The following is a 21,765-nucleotide window of genomic DNA, read 5'->3' on the forward strand; positions in this document are numbered from 1 at the left end:
TAGATGGATCACACAAATGAAACTGCGAGTAGCAGTACTGAGAGAATAGTCGGACAATTTGAAGGATTGTCCATGGATATAGTGATGGCTCGATTCCAGGATTTGAAATCACCGAGGTTCTTTGGCACTGAGAGTGCAGAAAGAGCAGAGGCTTGGTTAAAAGATATCGAGCATTTGTTTAATATTGTTGAATATTCCAAGGCTCGGAGACTGAAACTTGCTCTCTATCAGTTGAAAGACCGAGAAAAATCTTGGTGGGAAGCCGCTGAGATTGGATTGAAAGAAGCCGGGATTGAAGTCACATGGGATGTCTTCAAGGCCCAGGTTTTGGAGCAGTATTCCCCTCCTTCCTATTGTATTGCCCAAGAGAATGAATTCAATAGTCTGCAGCAGAGAACGATGACTGTTGCAGAGTATGCTTCGAAGTTTTCTACTCTGTTGAAGTATGCACCTCACATAGCTGGGAATGCAAAATCAAAATATAACAGGTTTGTAAATGGATTGCATCCTGCTTTATATACTTTTGTTGTTTCTGGTTTGCCTACCAGCTACGCAAAGGCGGTTGAACGAGCCAAGACAGCTGAGGTTTGACTCAGGCGATGAGGTCCACAGTATACTCCTCCACCACCAGTGTCAGCTCAGCAGCCTACATTGCGCCCAAGAGGTAAAATTTCAAGAAGATTGGTTCCACTGTTTTTTCAGTCTTCTTCGAGTTCGAGTGGATCCCAGAGAGGGATTCCTGTGATTGCTCCTTATTGTAGTCATTGTGGGGGTTAACATACTATCGAGCAGTGCCGAGGTATGTTTGGTACTTGTTATCAGTGTGGGCAGGAAGGCCATTTCTCTCGAGTATGTCCGAACAGGGGTACAACTTCTTCTCAACCCCAGCCAGGATTTAGAGGTGGCCCCAGCATGATGAGACCTGCTGTTCCTGTTCCCTCTTTTAAGCAGTCGAGTGTCCCACGATATCGAGGACCAGGTGGTCAGACTGCTCAAGTTCCTCCTCAAGTTAGAGTGTATGCTATGACGGAGGATCAGGGGAAGGAAGCTCCTGGTGGTGTGATTGCAGGTATTTGCATGCTTTGCGATTATCCTGCACGTATTTTATTTGATACAGGAGCATCTCATTCATTCATATCTCATGCCATTTGTTGCATCTCACGGTATTGAGTATACCCCATTGTATGATACATTATCGATAGCCACGCCAGCAGGAAAGATTATTTTGTCTGAGCAAGTTGTGCATAATTGTGTATTGATATATGAGGACAATGTGATATTTCTGAATTTGATTGTCCTTCCAATGCACGACTTTGATTGTATTGTTGGCATGGATATCTTGACGACAAATCGAGCTACTGTTGATTGTTTTCATGGAGTGGTTCGATTTCTACCTGTTGATGGACCCAAGTGGAATTTTTATGGCAAGGGTTCCCAAGCCAAAATTCCGTTGGTATCTTCCTTGGAAATGTCTCGACTTTTGACTAGCGGGGATGAGGGTTATCTTATCTACGCTATTGATGTCTCTAAGAAGGAGCCTTTTTTATCTGAGATTCCTGTTGCGAAAGAATTCCCGGATGTATTTCCTGATGAGATTCCTGATTTTCCTCCTCATCGAGAAGTTGAGTTTAGTATTGATCTTGTACCGGGAACTGCGCCTATTTCTAAAGCTCCTTATCGCATGGCACCATTGGAATTGAGAGAATTGAAAGAACAATTACAGGATCTTCTCGATAAGGGATATATTCGATCGAGTGTATCACCTTGGGGAGCTCCAGTTTTATTTGTTAGAAAGAAAGATGGTACTATGCGAATGTGTATCGATTATAGGCAATTGAATCGGGCTACTGTGAAAAACAAGTACCCACTTCCTCGTATTGATGATTTATTTGATCAGCTTCAGAATACTTCTGTTTACTCTAAGATTGATCTTCGTTCTGGATATCATCAAGTACGAGTTCGAGATGAAAATGTGCCTAAAACTGCTTTTCGTACCAGGTATGGCCATTATGAATTCTTGGTTATGCATTTTGGTCTTACGAATGCCCCTGCTGTCTTTATGGATCTAATGAATCGTGTCTTTCGAAATTATCTTGACCGATTCGTTATCGTCTTTATTGATGATATTCTTGTATATTCGAAATCGAAAAAGGAGCATGCTGAACATTTGAGACTGGTACTTCAAACTCTTCGTACTAGTAATTTATATGCTAAATTGTCCAAATGTGAATTTTGGATAGACAAGGTAGTATTTTTGGGCCACGTCATTTCGAGACATGGCATATATGTTGATCCTGCGAAGGTCGAAGTTGTATTGAATTAGCCAAGACCTACGAATGTTCCTGAGATCCGTAGCTTCATGACTTTAGCTGGATATTATCGTCGTTTTATTGAAGGGTTTTCGAAGATAGCTAAACCTATTACTCAACTGACACAGAAGAATCAGCGATTCATTTGGTCAGATGAATGTGAAGCTAGTTTTCTTGAATTGAAGACGAGATTGACCACAGCACATGTGCTTACTATTCCCCTCAGGTACCGGAGGATTTGTTGTGTGCACAGATGCGTCTGGTAAAGGTTTGGGCTGTGTTCTGATGTAACATGGCAAAGTTATTGCTTATGCGTCTCGTCAATTGAAATCTCATGAAACACGTTATCCTGTTCATGATCTCGAATTGGCCGCCATTGTGTTTGCACTGAAGATTTGGCGCCATTACTTGTATGGAGAGAAGTATGTTATCTATTCAGACCATAATAGTCTGAAATATCTCTTTTCCCAATCTGATTTGAATATGAGGCAACGCAGGTGGATGGATCTCCTGAAAGATTTTGATTGTGAGATTCAGTATCACCCTGGATCGGTTAATGTTACTGCGGATGCCCTTAGTCGTAAGGTGCATGATTCTGTTTTAGCTTTTGTTTGTGTCGCCAAAGTACACGAGGATATATGTACTTATGGCTGGACTTTTCACTCGAATTGGAATTCTGTCACTGTCTCAACATTGCGAATTGAGCCGAACTTGATATCGAAAATACGAAAGACCCAACGAAACGATGCTCAGATCCAAAAGTCGAAAGAACTTGTATATGCAGGACATCAGTCTGGATTTCAGATTTCTTCTGATGGTTCTTTACGACTTAATGGTCGGCTGGTAGTTCCTGATTATTCTGATTTGAAATCTGCCCTTTTTCGAGAAGCACATTGTAGCAAATACAGTATTCACCCTGGAGGTCGAAAGATGCATTTGACCTTGAGACCTCAATTCTGGTGGAAACGTTTGAAGAAGGACATTGCTGAATTTATTTCGAAATGTCTTGTCTGCCAGAAAGTGAAAGCCGAGAGAATGAAACCTGGAGGATTGTTCCATAGTCTGGAAATTTCGAAATGGAATTGGGAACATATTGCTATGGATTTCGTGACTCATTTACCTCGTTCGCCCAAGGGCTGTGATGCTATTTGGGTTATTATTGATCGGCTTTCGAAATTTTCACATTTCATTCCGTATGAGCGGACTTATCCTTATAAGAGAAGTTTATACATCGAGAATGTTGTGAGACTGCACGGTGTGCCAGTCTCGATTGTATCAGATCGTGATCCCAGGTTTGCTTCTAAATTCTGGGGTAGTTTCCAAGAAGCGATGGGTACGCGTTTGGCTATGAGTACTGCCTATCATCCTCAAACCGATGGCCAGAATGAGCGTACAATTCAAACATTGGAAGATATGTTACGTGCGATTGTGATGGATTTCAGAATGGGATGGCAAGATGCCATACCATTGGTTGAATTTTCTTATAATAATAGCTTTCAAACGAGTATTGGTATGACACCGTTTGAAGCTGTTTGAAGCTCTATATGGGAGACGATGTAGATCACCGTTATTCTGGGATGAAATTGGTGAAAGACAATTGACTGGACCTGAAATGATACAAGAAATGAATGATAAGGTTCAGTTGATTCGACAGCGAATGAAAGCTGCTCAGGATCGTCAAACGAGTTATGGGAATAAACGAAGACGACCCTTGGAATTCCAGAAAGGTGACAAAGTGTTTTTGAAAATATCTCCCTTTAGAGGCACTGTTCGATTTGGCATGCGAGGGAAATTATCTTCTCGATATGTTGGTCCATATGAGATCCTTGATTGATTTGGTGATCTTGCTTATCGATTGGCATTGCCACCAGCTCTATCTGCCATTCACGATGTATTTCATGTTTCTATGTTAAGGAAATATGAACCAGATCCATCACATGTACTTGCACCTGATGAGGTTGAACTTGATCCTTCTCTTTCCTATGTTGAACAACCTGTTCGCATTATGGATCGAAAGGAAAAGATATTGCGAAATCGATTCCGCTAGTTCGAGTGCAATGGACACGGCATGGTGTGGAAGAGTCGACATGAGAATTGGATAGCAAGATGCGAGATTCATATCCGCATTTGTTTGATTCTCTTCCACCTGTTCCATTGTATTCAACGTATGCTGATCCGTTTACTGATTTTAGTTTTGATATGTTCTATAGCTTGTGACATATATATGTTTACCAATGTTATGTATATAGAGATGTTTGAGATTTCGAGGACGAAATCTTTTAAGTGGAGGAGAAATGCAAGGACCGTGTATTGTATTATCGTAAATCCTATGTTGATTATCTATAATTTATGAAATTGTCATGTGATTATGTATATGAGGTATATCATGACAATGGGAAATGAGAAAATAAGTGTTAATAATGAAATATCGTACAAGATATTGATTAATTAACAGAATTGAAGTTGTAAGAACTCGAGTGGAGAAGCCGGACGCCAAAACAATACAAAATCAATATTTTGGACAGAACGTGTGGCGTCCGAGCGGTAGAAAATGACCGCTCGAGCACCAGTGTAGAACATGTTATTACTCGGGCAGAACTTTCCGCGCCCGAGCAGTAGTTTTTGACCGCCCGAGCGCGGTGCAATTGATACTCGGGGGTAGAACATCTCGCGCTCGGGCGCGAGAATTCTACCGCCCGAGCGCGAGAGCGGTGGGGATAAGAATGAGCTTTTTCTTCTTTCCTTCTTCATTTCTTTTTCAGCAAACTTCGAGGGAAAGTTGGGAAATCGATTTATTTCGTCCGAATCGACTTCGAAACGTTGTCCAAACGCGAAACAAATTATATATTCGGAATCTTCGCGTTGAGAGCTTCTTTTTGAGGTAAATTTCTTCTAGTTTCAGCAGCTCTAAATATGAAAGTGCTTGAATAGCATTTATTTGAAGTCGAGATTCCTATATGTGGTAGAATAGCCGACAAGAAACTCATATTCGAAGTCGGAATTGAATTATGTTAGGATTTTGATTTGATATGAATTTTCAAAGTTTCAAAAGATATTTGGAACTTATATTATTGATTTTGGATCATGTTATTAATTGAAATAAATATGTTATTGATGTAGATAGATTATTATACTGATATCTTCAAGCTACATCAACTGGAACGAAGAATTGAGGTATGTTGTGACCGGATAACATACGACAGGTATCTGTATTATATGATCTATGTTGGATTGGTTTGATTTATTGGAATGAGAATACGTGTCTATATGCCTTATTTGTTGAGTTTATGTGGCATACATGACATTGTGATTTGAATATCGATGTATAAAGTAAATATTTTGTTAACACACATCGTTTGATGCATACATCGATACATGACATGCACGTTGAGCTATGATCCTTGGATACCCTGATATGATTTGATTGGATTCTGGGGTTTGTGAACACAATGCTATGTTTGGTATTACATGACCCTTAAAACATAGACATTTGTGGCCCCAATGATTGATTGAGATTTGGGATTTTATGACGCTTTGTTGACGTTATCATACGAGTATCCCTGATTGAGGTCGGTGTGCCAGCTCGAGCATTGATTTGATAGCGATTCGTTTGATTCTAACATGTGCTCAGTGGATGGGCATTTGACCTGATACCTCCACGACATACATGCATTGCATACCATATATCATTGTTTAGATACTTGTGGTATATATGATGGTTGTTCCATACGGAGCTTTGCTCACCCCCAAGGGGGGCTATTGTTGTCTTTGTGTGTGGACAATGGCAGGTACTCCAAGATATCAGGAGGCCGGAGATGGTACTTCTGGAGGGAGTCACAGTTTGAATTGAGGTTTTATGTTTTGTTCCCAGTATATATATGTATCTATATACCGGGGCATGTCCCGAAGATATGAGTTGTTTGACTGTATTTGGATTTGATTATGTGTGGGCGAGTTTTATGATATGAGATTAAATACTATTTTTAGTATTCAAATAAAATGATTTAGGCTCATTGTAAAAAAAAAATTAAACTCGTTTTCCGTTGTAATTAATTAACCCTAATCAGATTGTGTTGTAATAATGATTAGGAGTTAAGGGCCCCACACTTTCAGTGGAGTACAACTGTACGTGAAGGTACAAAAGCAATTATCCAGTCAAAGGACAATAATGGACGTTGCATCAGAGCATTAAAGACAAAACGTTTCAGAAAGACAGTCGAAAAGTCGAGACACAAAGTCCAAGAAACGAATTCAAGATGCAACAGATACAATAAATGAGTCTCACTGTATGTTCAGTTTTTTCGCATATAAAGAGAAGATCGGTGAAGACTCAAAAAGATACAACAAGAAGAAGAGTGAGCAAAAAGAAGCTTTTAAGCATTTATGAGAGAAAAGAAAGGGCACACTCATTGCACATCAGCTTTCAGAAGCAGTCAGCCCAGAGGGAACTCTTCACAGTTATATCAGCTTAGATTAGAAGCTTATTTCCCTCAGTGTGTGAGAATATCCTTGTCAGTTCTCACACACAAACACTCTCAACCACTCAAATATAGTCTTGCACAAAGACTTTAAATTTGTGTATATAGTCTTTGACACATAGACGTTAAAGAAGTGTTGGCTGGAAGGTGCTGTCTTCAGTCGTAGCTAGGAGTTCAATTTAGGCAGTAGAGTAAGTCCTAGCTGAGTGGGTTTGTACAAGAATTTGTATAATCAAAGTCTTCTAGTGGATCCTACTCGAGGTGATAGAAGGGGTGACGTAGGAGCAGTTGAAGTCTTCGAACATCCATAAACATATCTTGTGTATTTAACTGATTAACTATTGTTTTCAAACTGTTTAGATCAGTTAGAGTATTCGTCAGTTCAGTTGTCACCATAACTAAACTGATGAATGCAAAAATTAATCTATCCTTTTTCGGTTATTCAGTTTACATAAGTTAAAATTTTTTCTAATATAACAGTTATCTTCACGAAGGATTACTTCGAGTTTTTTCCGCTTGGTTTTTAACCAAACTCGATTTAATTCATCGGTGTTAATATTCTTAGAACACGAGCTATTGCAGCTCATTGGAGAATATTTTGTTTGAAGCATTCGAAAGATGCTCAGCAAACGTTCCTTCAATTGGTATGAGAGCGGGTTGTTCTAAGAAGAACATTCGAAGAAAACTGTGTTTTAAAATTTATTAATTTAAAATAATGTTAAAAGCTATTTAAAAGTATTTCATACTATTTTTAAAACTATTTAAAAATATTTATATGTCGCTCTTTAGTAAAGAGTTGAGATGATTGGTTCTGCAACTAACGTTGTAGCCACTTCTCTAGCTTCTTTACTTCGGGGTTTTAATCAGCCTGCAGCGGACTGAGAATCATCTGCAAAGATGCACAGCTAAATTGCTCATTGAACAAGTTTTCAGTTGCAAGCCTACCAGGTCAGCTGTTCTTCAGACGAAACTCATCCATGCTGGGACGTTTTTTGATTAAATCACCAGCTGTATTCTAGTTGAACCTAGTCAGAGTCTGCACGACCAGTTAGTTTGCGAAGAAGTCAAGATCAAGCAGTTTAACTCATTTCTCTAGCAAATTGAACTCACAACTGACGCAGCATTTCAAGCAGTCAAGCAACCAGTTGATGGTATATCCAGTTCTGTAGCATAAACCAACTGATATTTGATGTTGTTTAAAATATGCTACTGTTGTAGTAATTTTTCTTGTTCAACTGATGTATGTACTCAGATGTAAATACAAGGAAATTTATTTAAATAAACATCATATTTGTTCAGTTGTATTTCGTTGTGACTGAATTGATATTTCCAGATTTCTTGTCTACATTGCTTGAATGATTATAATCTCTGAATGAATGATTATATAAAGATATTTCAGATACGGGTTTCTATTCAGTTTCTGAGGGGGAGTTTTTCGTTTTTCTCTCAAACTGAAATTATTGTTAATCAGTTTTAAAATTCAATTGTTGAGAAAAATTCTTTCCTTTTCATCAACTGAAAAGTATTTTCTTGATTTAATTATCTCTCTTAAAAGGTTTTCCATTCAGTTTTGGAGATGGAGTTTTTGTTTGTTTTCAAAACTTCTTTAAATTCAGTTATAAAGGGGGAGCTTTTAACGATGTTTGAATGTACTAACCTTGGAACTGAATATATTACGCTTAACTGCTCAATTTTTTTAATCATCAAAAAGGGGGAGATTGTTGGAACTTTTCAAGTTCACAATCTTGATTTTGATGATAACAAAACTTGTTAATTATGTTACTAATAATCTATCTTAGTGTGCAGCAGCTAGGATCAATAATGAGCTGTTTACATCGCAAGCTGAAAACTTAACTGATCGCACAAACTGAATCAGTCTAACTGTTACGTCAATTGAGCAGGCAAGCTGATTGTCTAGTTGGTAGGTGGTTCAGCAGGAGAACCCCAGAAGCCTGGCCAGCCGAAGGAGTGTTCAACTGATGAAGAAAGCCAGCTGATCAGTTCAACTGAATAAGAGTGAAATCAGTTCAACTGACGAGTCAACTGATTTCACCAACCCAGCTGAAGAACAGTTCAGCTAACCAGTTCGAAGCATCAATCAGAATCTTTTAGTTATGGATGAAGACAAACTCTTTCAGTGGAGTCCAGTTGTACGTGAAGGTACAAAAGCAATTGTCCAGTAAAAGGCAATAATGGACGTTGCATCAGAGTATTAAATACAAAACGTTTCAGAAGGGCAGTCAAAAAGTTGAGACACAAAGTTCAAGAAACAAATTCAAGATGCAACGGATACAACAAATGAGTCTCACTATACGTTCAGTTTTCCCACCTATAAAGAGAAGATCAGTGAAGACTCAAAAGGATACAACAAGAAGAAGAGTGAGCAAATAGAAGCTTTTAAGCATATACGAATGAAAAGAAAGGGCAAGCTCATTGCACATCAGCTTTCAGAAGCAATCAGCCCAGAGGGAACTCTTCACAGTTATATCAGCTTAGATTAGAAGCTTATTTCCCTCAGTGTGTGAGAACATCCTTGTCAGTTCTCACACACAAACACTCTCAACCACTCAAATACAGTCTTGCACAAAGACGTTAAACTTGTGTATGTAGTTTTTGACACATAGACGTTAAAGAAGTGTTGGTTGGAAGGTGATGCCTTCAGTCGTAGCTAGGAGTTCAGTTTAGGCAGTAAAGTAAGTCCTAGCTGAGTGGGTTTGTACAAGTGTTTGTATAAATCAAAGTCTTCTAGTGGATCCTACCCGAGGTGTTAGAAGGGGTGACGTAGGAGCAGTTGAAGTCTTCGAACATCCATAAACATGATCTTGTGTATTTAACTGATTAACTATTGTTTTCAAACTGTTTGGATCAGTTAGAGTATCCGTCAGTTCAGTTGTCATCATAACTAAACTGATGAATGCAAAAACTAATCTATCCTTTTTTGGTTATTCAGTTTACATAAGTTAAAACGTTTTCTAATATAACAGTTTTCTTCACGAAGGATTACTTCGAATTTCTTCCTAACCAAACTCGATTTAATTCATCGGTGTTAATATTCTTAGAACACGAGCTATTGCAGCTCATTGGAGAATATTTTGTTTGAAGATCCGAAAGATGCTCAACAAACGTTCCTTCAGACTCCTTTTATATAATAACATGACATTATTTATTAAATATATACACAATAAAAATAAATAAACAGTAAAGTAAATATTCTTACTTTTGAATATTGTTACATTTTTCTTGTGTTTTGGAGCTTGAAAAAATATGGAGAACCGAAACTTCGAGTATCGTGCTAATAACGTGTTAAAAGTAAAAATTTATGGTAAAAAGTAAAAATCTCAAACTCTCAAAATTTACCAAACTACACACTTTATAAAATTTTCGCTCTACTCAATTGTGATTTTCTTCACACATTGAGAAACCTATTTATAGAATTTCTTTGAAAATAATCCAAAAATAATTACATATATCATCACACACTAATTTTAAATATTTACAACTCTTATTTTCAACATTCAGCTTTTTTATTTTTAATATTCAAATATTACAACTCATATTTTTCAACACTTATAAATATTAATCTATCAACTGCACATTATTTTTTGTATTTAAGGAAATTTTTAAGAACTTGATTTACATTTCCTTAAAAAAAAAGGACTTGATTTAAATTTAAATATCACTACTTCCCAAAAATCATTTCTCGTAAAATCCTTAAATATAATAAATTTATTAAAAATTCAAGAAACTTTCTGATTCCAAATTTCAATATTTTTAAAATATATATATATATATATATATATTTATATTTATATTGTTATGTTTTGTTTAGAACTTGCGCTTTCGTTTTTTGAGTCGATTGTTATCATGTTTTGTTTGGCTTAAAGTCTGCTTAATTTTTAAAAAATGTATTAAAATAACATAAATCTCTTTAAATTTTAGAATTAGAAGAAAAAGTAGAAAAAACTCGTATTTTTTTAAAATAATTAATGTTAAATTAGATTCTTGAAGGAAGAACCCAAACAATGGTTCAATGGTCGATGACATATAGCTAGTTTGATACAAAATATTCTAAGTTTATTATAAGGTCTCCGATTTGAGTCCTAATTATAACAAAGTTCATCTCCAACCAAAAAAAAAAAAAAAAGCAATTCAACGTATAAAATTCCAAATAAAAAATTGTAGATGAGTAAAAATTTAAAAAACAAGATGTGTAGAGCATGTGTTTAAATGAATTGTGCTCACCCACAGGTTTTTTGAATATAATCCCAAAAATATTTGATTTGTGGATATAATCCCAAAAATATTGGGATGTTTTACATCCCAATATATTTTTATGTATTTATAAAAAAATTATCAATATCTGGTTCCCATACTTGAGATAGAATAGGTTAGTATTAAAATTTAAAATTAAACTAATTTTTTATTTCTTATAATATATGTAGATATGATAAAAAAAATTTAAGACAAAATTTAAAATATTATTAAAATTTTAATTATTGACATATAACACGTCTTGTATTTGAGTTTCTAAAGTAAATAAAAAAATATTATGATCTAAGAAAAGTTAATTTAATAATAATAATAAATCAAACATAAAAACTCATATGAGACGGTTTACAGATCAATTTTGTGATATAAATTTCTAATCCAACCCAACGTATGAAAAAATATTATTTTATATAATAAATAAGATTGAGTTGTAAATATCAGTCTCCGTTTTAAAAACTAAAATTCCTTTTCTTCATTTCCATTTTATCAAAAATTCAATGATACTGATTTTAAAAAAAACGAAAGAAAAAAAATAAATTTCACTCTTAAAATCCCTTATCCATTTACAATACGCCCACTCTTCTTTTAGCGATGTTAATGAATTTTTATTAATTAGTGAAATATATTATCAAAATTATTTATGCACAAAAAAATCATATGAGATTGTCTCATATATCAATTTTGTTATACGGATCTCCGACCCGACCCAACTTATGAAAAATATTATTTTATATGTCAAAAATATTACTTTTCATCGTAAATATGAATTGGTTAGACTTGTCTCACGAATATATATTCTTGAGACTATCTTATAAGATAAATAATGTTTAATGTAAATGTATACAGTAAATTAAAAATTTTCTACATACCTTCTATATGTATAAATGCTTGCCTGTGTAGATTGTTACTTTCATTAATTTTTATGTAAGTTAAGTTATACATTTTTATTTTGTTGGGTGTAATAATTGTCCCTGCTTGATAGAACGATCGAACCATGGTGCTTGAGCTGCTGTGCGGTATAAAATATTTGAGTTGCACAATTACTACTAGCTATAGTTTTTTGTAAGACGGTAAACACTCGGTCCTACAATTGGTATCAGAGCCAAGGTCACGGGTTCGATTCCCATTGATTGGAATGAGTGAAATTATTGGGAAGGAGATTGTTAGGTGCAATAATTGTCTCTGCTTGGTAGAGCGATTGAACAGTGGTGCTTGACCTGTTGTGCGGTTTAAAAGATTTGAGTTACACCATTACTACTAGCTATAGCTTTTAGTAAAGCGGTAAGCACTCGGTCCTACATATTTAATATTCATTCATATAAAGTTTACCATTTTACTTTTAAATATAACATGATCAAGTTTATAAAACTTAAAACACAACATACATAAAAGGTAAAATATACATCAACGTCTGTTTTAGTGGTTTGATACCACACTTATTTATGTTTCTTGCTATAGATCATAAGAACGCATACCGATTGAGATGGTTTCACGGATAGTGAGATTAGTTGACCGAGTACATCATAATCTACGCTAAATGCCAATATTCACAGTCATTTTTCTTAAAATACTTCACAATACGTCAAAAGATTAAGCTTAAATGATTTGGTCTTTAAGCAATATTTGAATGATTTGGAGATCAAATAGAATTACAATTTCGAAATAATAATTATTTTTCCAGAGAAAATAAATATTTGACCGTCTATACATCTTCTATGGGTGTCCTGTCCAGCCCATGTTTATAGGATCTAATGGTCGAGATTTGTACATATCATACATAGAGAATGAATGCAGTTTCCAAATGACAGACTAATATTCAAATTATACTTTGAATTACCTCACAGCCCAAATACAAACGGTTGAAACACTTTCCAGTGCGTGAACATCAGGCTCTCAGCCAGAGCTGACTGAAGAAAACTCATGGAAAAAGCTCAACAAAACCTACCAGAAGTCGGAAAAATCTCCGTTAACAATCGTTGAATTCCGCGAATCTATATGCAATTCCAGCTGTAACTTCTATACTACAATACTATGGAAACAATCCATTATATAATAGACGCCATACTGTTTTTCCAGCTAAACGATCTTCTGGCCATTCGTGGAGGCGTGAAGCTAAGTCCAAACATCTCCTTGTGGGCTTGTCCATGCTGCGAGAAGCCAATCAGCTTCGCAATGATGGCAGCACTCTTGGTGATATGGTCCATATTTTCAGGGTCACTCCATAAGAGGTGAATGAGCTGCAACCTCCTTTGTTTTGAATTCACATTGATTCCCCATTCATTGTACATCTTCCTTCTTTCATTTTCAGTGTACCTTTTATGCATAAGCCTGCTCAGCATCTCTCTTTCACGTCGAAGAGCTTTCTTGCTGCCATTCCGAGAAAAGTAGGTAATTGAAGTTGAAAGTAAAGTGTCCAAATAAAGAAATTGAAGGAATGAAGCCAAGAGAAATTCGAATGCATGTGTTTATGAAATTTCTGACTATTAAACAACCAAATTTAAAATCGTCATGCAACTTTGAGATCTTATGTGCATACCCTGACTCGATTCCCACGCCTTATTCCTGTCAACTCCAAGTAGTTTCATGTTTCTAGATTATTTTAAATACTGGGAGTCTGAATTAAGTTCAAACATGCAGAATCATGTCTATGAAAAGCATAACAAGAATTGGCTGTCAAGAAGTAAAGTTTGAATGGGAGTTTGATTGATTATACCTTGATCCTAGTGTCAGAGTTCGGCCATCATGCACTGCTGAACTACCCCGAGAAAAAGTCTCCCTCAGGAAGGATAGTCTCCTATGCTCTACCTCCATGTAAATGGAATCTGTGAAGTCGTCTTTAATAAGGAGAATGAAGTACGTCCGATGGACTAATGACACATTGCAAGCCTGCCATAGTTCAATAATCAATTTCTGCAGCTTCTCAAATTTCAAGGACCAATCTTGCACTGGGTCAAAGGCAGCATCCCTGGCATTCTTTTCAGTTATCTTTCCTATCTCTTCAACCTAAGAACATCAGATCAGGTTAAAATCATTGCAACAGCTCTCCTTATACATGTTACTAAACTACATGCTAAGATGAAGACCTCATGTTAATTATAGGTGTGATTTCTAGCAAAATGAGGATTAGATTGGACGACAGGACGACTCTCACCTGATTCATGGATTGATTTTCATACTGAAGCTTTGCCATCTCCTTGAGTCCAGCAACAAACGAACCAAGAGTGGGAATGTCCTCATCCCCTTGGGCATTCTTATAGTTTGTTTCATCTATGAAACTACCAGAGTGTGAGGATAGAGAATCATTTCTGGACATTGTCTCGTTACTCGCACCATAAATAACAGGAGGAATTTTCCAGTGCTTTCTTTCGAAGGCACTTTCTGGTCTTCCGGTGAAAGCATTCTCCAACACTGTTGGTGGTGTGCTTTCACTTTCTTCAGGCATCTCGAAGTCTGGTGAACCAACCATTAAGTTAGCTCTATCACTTCGGCTTTGTGTCATTTTTAATCTTCCAGAACCAGTCATACAGGTTGATGTGGCCCCAGGAGAAGATGAATCGGGGTAAGGCATGACTAGGGAATCAATGGTCTTCTGCAAATCTTGAAATTTCTGCTCTAGTAAACCAAAAGAATGGCCACTCTTGGCGTCACTAATTCCGGTGGGTGATGCTCCTGCGGTCTCCTGTGCAATGATGGTCTCATACCTAGGCTGCCACATATTTGGCGTTCTTTCTCTGTTTTCACCATTTGATGACTGACGCAATGACTCATACATTTCACCTTGTTCAGATCCAGCAATCTCAATGCATCCAACTTCCTTACACATGTCATCAGAATATTCTCCAATCCCTGTTATAGATTCATCTATTCCTTTACTTGAATCAGATACAGCATCAGATAAAGAATGATCCTCACTGCTTTCTGAAAGTATTGGATCTGACATCCCCATACGTTCAAACTCCGAATCGACAGATTGAATACCAATGAGCTTTTGTGAACCCGCGTTGTTTTCGACAATTCGTAGTAATTCCTCAATCCGAGAATGAGCAAGATCTTGTTCCTTCTTCAGCTCTCTAATCTCTTTCTCCAACTGCAAATATTGACAGAGGCGATCCATATTAACTTCAAATAAATAAGCAATGGGAATTTGAAAAAACTGAGTAGATTAATAGCTGTGTAAATTTAACTGTTGATAGTAGCATCTCTCTGTGAACAATATTGAGAAGAAATTTGTACCATAAACTTTTTCACAGGATCCATGCAGGTTTATAGTGTTGTGTTTATGTGGATATGTAAATCACAGAGAAATTTTTTATACTCCGAAGAACTGTTCAAACCATGTCAGAGCACATTAATTTTTTATTGAAACTGGACATAGATGATAATTCCAAGCAAAGTTCAATTCTATCCAGGTAATTGCATTTGCTAAAGTCCCTTCAAACAAATTTATTTCTAGTTAAACAAAAAAAATTCAAAAATTGTTAGAACTAGACCAGCGAAGTGTGAAATATCATGTAAATGAATAATGGTCCATAACCTTTTCAATCTGCACATCTTTTTTTCTCAACAATGTTGCGTGATCACACGTTGATCCTGGACTTTTTAACTCACTCTCCAGCCTAGCTACTTCTTTCTGAAGTTGTTTTACCAAAGCCTTATCAGACATCACAACATTGACCTGTGCGTTAGTTGATACTTCCTTTGCACAGGTTGCAAATAAAAGGGTATTCCTTGATTGCTCAACATGGCTTCTGGCAGGGGTCAAGGTGCAAATGATCGCAGTTCTCGCATTGCCTCCCAGGGCAGACTGCAGAATCCGTGTAAGCTTTGAATCTCTATAATTGACGTGTCCATGTCTTCCTTTGCTGCATGAAGTCATATAATTCAAAAGCTGAAATGGAAAAATATTTGACTCGCAGATGGAGGAGGAGCAAACGATATGCTTCTTCTGTAGATTAGGATTTTAATGAGGTCATGAATAATGGCGAGAGTGTTTGGGTGTGGGTGTGCGTGTGCGTGTGCGTGCGTGAGAGAGAGAGAGAGATACACACACACAGAGTCCCAGTAAATAAAAAAAGGAACTACGTCCTGTTCAGTGCATAAATGAGTGACAGATTTAATTATCGGCATTTAAGATATTAGGGTGAGTCATCAACCTAAGCTTTCGGATTACAGTCCCTAGTGTCAGTAAACTACGATTTATATGACAGCCTTCTTTCAGCCTTTGCCCAACTGATAATGCTTGAGATGCGCGCTCACTGCCTGCCAGGTCAACAAAATTCTGCAGGCAAAGATTGAATAAATAACCGTCTAAATACTTGCACAATTATTACCACCATCAGAAAAATTAAGAAATTCATGTGAAAAATCAATGTTACTCTACCACACTAGCAGCAAGGGTTGTTGAGTTGCCTTTCCCTAAAAACTCACAAGCAGAACTTTCAATTGTCTGGAAAATGAGATAATGACAACAAACCATGATACTTCAATAATTTTCAGAAAAATTACACTAAAAATTACTGGGGGGGGGGTGAAGAAAGGTGAGCTAACCAGTCTAAGAATTTGATGGGATCTAGAGCTTGTTTCATTCAATGAGGTCTCTCCAATCTGTCTTTGTGCTATGCAAAAGTTAAAGAAACATGTAAACATACGACATAATATTCTCAGAAATATAAACCAAATAATCAGATGGAAAATGTCTTACCTTCGCAGATGGATAGCAACTCCTTGAGGTGATTCCAATCCCTCAAAGTTTCTTCTGTGAGTTTCTCTATAACAGTTCCCTTCTACAGAACGAAGAATATAATTTAAAGAAATATATATGCATGTCTTTACAAGACCACAAATGCAAAACTTACCTCTGGATCATCAAGTATCCTTAATGGAGAATTATCCGTGTTCAGGAGGTCTCTAACAACTTCGTTATAAATCTCCATTGCAGCAAACTTTAACACAAATGCTCTTTCTTCATGCTGGAAGGACACAGGGAGGAAAAAAGAAGAAAGTGCCATATTTAAGAAATGGTTGCAAATAAGATTCCTTTAAATAGGAAAGGAAGAAATTGCACTAATGAAGAAATGCATCAATTCTCTGATATGAGCATTATGGGATTAGAATTTACACACCTTATGTATATAATCATATATATCAGCTACTGTATACTCGGTAATACCATTCATTGTATACGTCTTCCCGCTGCTTGTCTGACCATATGCAAAAATTGTTGCTGAAATAAAAGGTCAAAAAGATTATGCAAAATAGTTGCAGCCATTCCTTTTTCATACCTACATTCGAATTTATTAAAACATTTATCTGGACGAAGGCAGTTGTAATCAACAAACATCAAACAAAATCATCCAGTATCATACTTACAGTTGATACCACCAACCACAGAAAGAGCAACGTCTTTTGTTCCTTCTTCATACACTTCCCTGGTTGTGCAGTCACCCCTAAATACTCGATCTACCATCACAAACACAGACACAATACAGGAAGCAGAAAGATGGTTTCATTAGAATTCCTCAGCTGTCGTGATTTGCAAACACAAACAAGTCAAAAAATTGATATTAAAGTCACACGGCAGGCTACTTTAAAAACTTGTGATTTGTCCAGAATATTCAATCAAGCCTGGAACCTATATTCTGCCAAGGATTCTGATGCGTCCCGTTCAGAAATAGTACGAAAAACGAACTTAACTTGCATAAAAATGAGGGAAACTAGATGAAATACTTTCAGTTCATTTTCAAAGTACCTGATACTGAAAGACTAAGAGATATTATTGCAAATTCGTTTCAAGATCAAAACTGAAAAAGATGATCAAATACAGATGTACATAACAACAAATGCACTACTTACCAAATGAGTAAGCTGTAGGAAGTCCAGACCGCTCCTGGAGGCTGTTCCGGTACAAAATGGTGGTTGAGTTGATGCATTCCCAATCCGCAACTTCATTTCGTGCAATCTCCTTCTCATTCAAAGGCCTTAACCTCACCAACACAAGAATCTTCTCATCACTTCCGTTCCCCATGCCTTGTAGCTTCTCCCAATTCATTAAATCTTCTGCACCAATTGCCCCCATTTTCACCTCGACCCCTTTTTATCCTACTAGAATCCACTCCAATCTCACCAAATATGAAAAACCATAATTAAGTCTCGCCCAAAAAACCCCAACAAGAGAAATCAACACAAAACTACTCAAGGGACCATTCTTGCCAGACAAAAAAGGCAAAGACAGTTAGCACTGTTGTAAATCAAGTCGTTGGACTTGCAATAAGAAATAAAGATTCCAGCATTCTAATGCATGCAAATCTGCAAAAAGATAGAGCAAGAGAGATAATTAAAGAAAACTTAAGAAACCATTATCAAACAATTTGTTTTGGTAAAAGGGCTAGACGGCTAGTTGTTAGGGGTTGGTTGTGATTACACATTTTGCTTAATGGCTGGCCAAAAGCAATTTCTTCCCACAGAATTCTCGATTTCATTTGGGACAGAGTCAAAAAACTCACAATTAGATAGATTAACTTTGCTTAATGCGGACCCCGACTATGCGTCGACTCGAAGTAATGATTATGTACAAAATGCTGCCAAACTTGAATAGTGGACCCCCATTATGTACACCACACACCCACTTCGCACAAAACATAGAATATTTGTTATTTTATTGGGAGAGTGAAATTGACAATGAATTTTACCTTAGGAATGTTTTGGCTCTGAACTGAGATTTAAGATTAAGATTTCGATAAAATGGCGGAGAGGAAGCTTTGACCTGGAAAAAAATACAACCTTAATATTTCATCAGAAGACAAAATATCAAATTGCCATAAACCCACACTATACATCAAATAATGCTGGATCTGTAATGGTATCGCCAAATTAACACCCAATTAACGGTAACAAAATAAATTGAATTAGATTCAATTAATCAACCAGGAAAAATACCACTAAATAACGGGAGAAAATCACGCATTAAAAGAAAATCTGCATCTGGTCGATCCGTAAATCACTCAAAATATTCAGGTACGCTTCAGCTATCACCCTTAATTAGCCCATCTGAAAAAAGTCGCCTCTTCGAGGAAGCGTGAACTGTATAATACATAACAATAAAACAATAACGTCAGTTTTTTCAGGTGAATATAATTTACAAGTCCAGTAAAGTAAATATTATACTAGTTTTTTAAGAAAGCAATAATATGACACGACTCGAAGCAAAAGGAAAACCAAAAGTCACTAAATGGAACAGTAATAAAATTTCAACGCACAATTCGGCAGAAAACAGTTCTAAAAAAATGCCGATCATCAATGGTCGATAGTGCTTCAAAATCAATAGTTAACAGCTATTCTCCTCTGTAATTACAATTTTAAGAGTCTTCCACCAACGATCGGAGAAAAACTAGCCGTGAACAAACAGAATATGGCAGGAAACAGTTGGAAAACAATGCCGTTAATCAACCATCGATAATAGAATAAGACATTGTTCCTAAAACCACACTTGACAGCGATTCTCCGCCGTAACAACAATTTCACGAGTACTCCACCAAATCGGGAGAAAATGCTAACCAACCTCGATCTCTGTGCAAAAACTCCAATGCAGCTCCCACGGAACACGAACTTGCGAAGAAGAAATCGCCGCGAAATTCTTCTTCACCTCCCTCTCCCTCTCTCTCTCTCTCTCTCTCTCTCTCGAACTCACACTCGAATGGGAACACAGAGTGACGAAGTCGCCCACTGCGGTGGGAAATGTGACGGTGGGGGAGTTTGTTGAATGACGGTTTTATCCCTGTCCTTTTTAAAAAGAGGTCTGACATGGTGCACAGAAGACACGTGGGTGTTTTGGGTATATTAAAGTGTATTAAATGAAGGCGTATAATGCGGACGATAGGATCTGTACTGCCAAAATCACTTTACCGTTAGATCAGATGGGGACCACCGGCCCCGACTAAGAATTTGAGCCCATTTCCATTTAAGGACTGGGGAGACTTTTGACACTGTCAAATCGACGTCGTCTACCAACTTTGGTTCGAAATAAAGAGGATGTTTGATTAAATTTATTTTAAATAATTTATACATTGTTTTAAAATTTACATATTGTTTGCACGAAGTTATAACCAACCCGATAACTAATTGTATCAAGACAAAAATTTGTGTGAGACGGCCTTACGGATCGTATTTTGTGAGACGGATCTCTTATCTGGGTCATCCATGAAAAATATTACTTTTTATGCTTAAAATATTATTTTTTTTTATTGTGAATGAACATATTTGTTAGTTATATCATTCGCAATCATCTCAATATCATGAGACGAGACTGTTTCGAACTAATTATAAACTTTAAAGGAATATTTGAACTTCCTATCTTACAATCTTATTATAAGACTTTTATCAAATTCAGCTCAACAAACCACATGAAAATGATAGATAGAATACATTTTACAAACAAATTATTAACAAGTTTGGATAAAATAAAATAATGAAACTTTAATATATATGCTATTATAAGATTATTTTATTTTTACAATGGGTAATTTTGATATTTTAAGAATTTATAAGATGAATCAAAATCCTGTGTGGAGATAGAGATCTAATATAAGCCAAAAATGTTTCTATCAAGCTATAATGTAGCTTGACTTGATTCATTTGAAGCCCTAGTCTGCATAATGATTATAATTTAATTTTCTTTTGACAATAATAGAATTTATTAACGATTTAAAAAATTGTTATATTTATTTATATATATGTATATATATATATATATAAGAAGTACAAAAATATTATTTAAAATATGAAATTGAAGTGAAAAGGACGTGCTTACAAGGTACTTTTTTTTAGTGGAAGCACTTTTATTTTTAGATTCAAGGAAAAGTAAAGATAATAAAACTTTCATTTTCAAACTTTGCTTACAATATTTTGTGCATCGCGGGATGTCAGCGAATCCATGGTCGTTGAACTGTTTTTCCACTTTTAACTAAATATTATTAGAGTAGGTCTCTTGTGAGACGGTCTCACGAATCTTTATCTGTGAGACGGATCAATCTCACCGATATTCACAATAAAAAAGTAATACTCTTTGCATAAAAATTAATATTTTTTTATGGATAACCCAAATAATAGATCTGTTTCACAGAATACTGCTCGTGAGACCGTCTCAGATAAGTTTTTGCATTATTATTATTATTATTATTCCAAATTATAGTTGACCTTTAATTTTGACTTTGTTCATCATTATTATATAAAATATTTGAAAAATTAATAAATAAAATTAAGATATTATAAACATGCATATATACAAGCAATATTTTGACTTTGGTCTCGATTTTTATTCACTTATCCGAGATTTTTATTGATGGGACGAGGATAACATTGTCATCGTATCGTCGAGTTTGTTAAGATCGTTTTCTTTGATGAGTATTTTTTGCAATTTTAATATTTTTATCAAGTTCATTTTATTTTTATTTTGTGTATTTAATAAATTTTTTTGTTGTTGTTTAAGGGGTGTACTTTCATATTTTGATGAGGTAATTTTGTAAAAAAAAAAAAAAATCGTGAAACATAAAAGAGTTTCATACTTAATAAATAGTATACTGCCAAGTATGTTTGCTTCTATTAATTTGTTTTGCTATCATTTTTATGATTTTAAAAATTAATGAATTATTTAAAATAAATAAATAAATATTTTTTCATGGATGACCCAAATAAGATATTTGTGTCACAAAATA

The 21,765-nt window shown here is 35.8% G+C and overlaps 1 protein-coding gene across 1 annotated transcript; it reads right to left on the reverse strand.

Moving 5' to 3' along the window:
* Positions 1 to 12,721: 12,721 nt before the first annotated feature.
* Positions 12,722 to 19,766, reverse strand: LOC142554110 (kinesin-like protein KIN-7F). Its single transcript, XM_075664753.1, has 16 exons — positions 19,614 to 19,766; positions 18,992 to 19,135; positions 18,745 to 18,818; positions 17,909 to 18,361; positions 17,426 to 17,515; positions 17,179 to 17,279; positions 16,912 to 17,025; positions 16,758 to 16,839; positions 16,604 to 16,671; positions 16,437 to 16,502; positions 16,210 to 16,334; positions 15,591 to 15,918; positions 14,208 to 15,143; positions 13,770 to 14,059; positions 13,122 to 13,423; positions 12,722 to 12,997 (listed from the first exon to the last, which is right to left on the reverse strand). The coding sequence occupies exons 4-16, from the start codon at positions 18,129 to 18,131 to the stop codon at positions 12,975 to 12,977; spliced, it is 2,748 nt and encodes a 915-aa protein (XP_075520868.1). The 5' UTR covers positions 18,132 to 18,361; positions 18,745 to 18,818; positions 18,992 to 19,135; positions 19,614 to 19,766; the 3' UTR covers positions 12,722 to 12,974.
* Positions 19,767 to 21,765: the final 1,999 nt, after the last annotated feature.

This window comes from Primulina tabacum, chromosome 8 (assembly GCF_025594145.1).
Source record: "Primulina tabacum isolate GXHZ01 chromosome 8, ASM2559414v2, whole genome shotgun sequence".
NCBI classification, from domain to species: domain Eukaryota; kingdom Viridiplantae; phylum Streptophyta; class Magnoliopsida; order Lamiales; family Gesneriaceae; genus Primulina; species Primulina tabacum.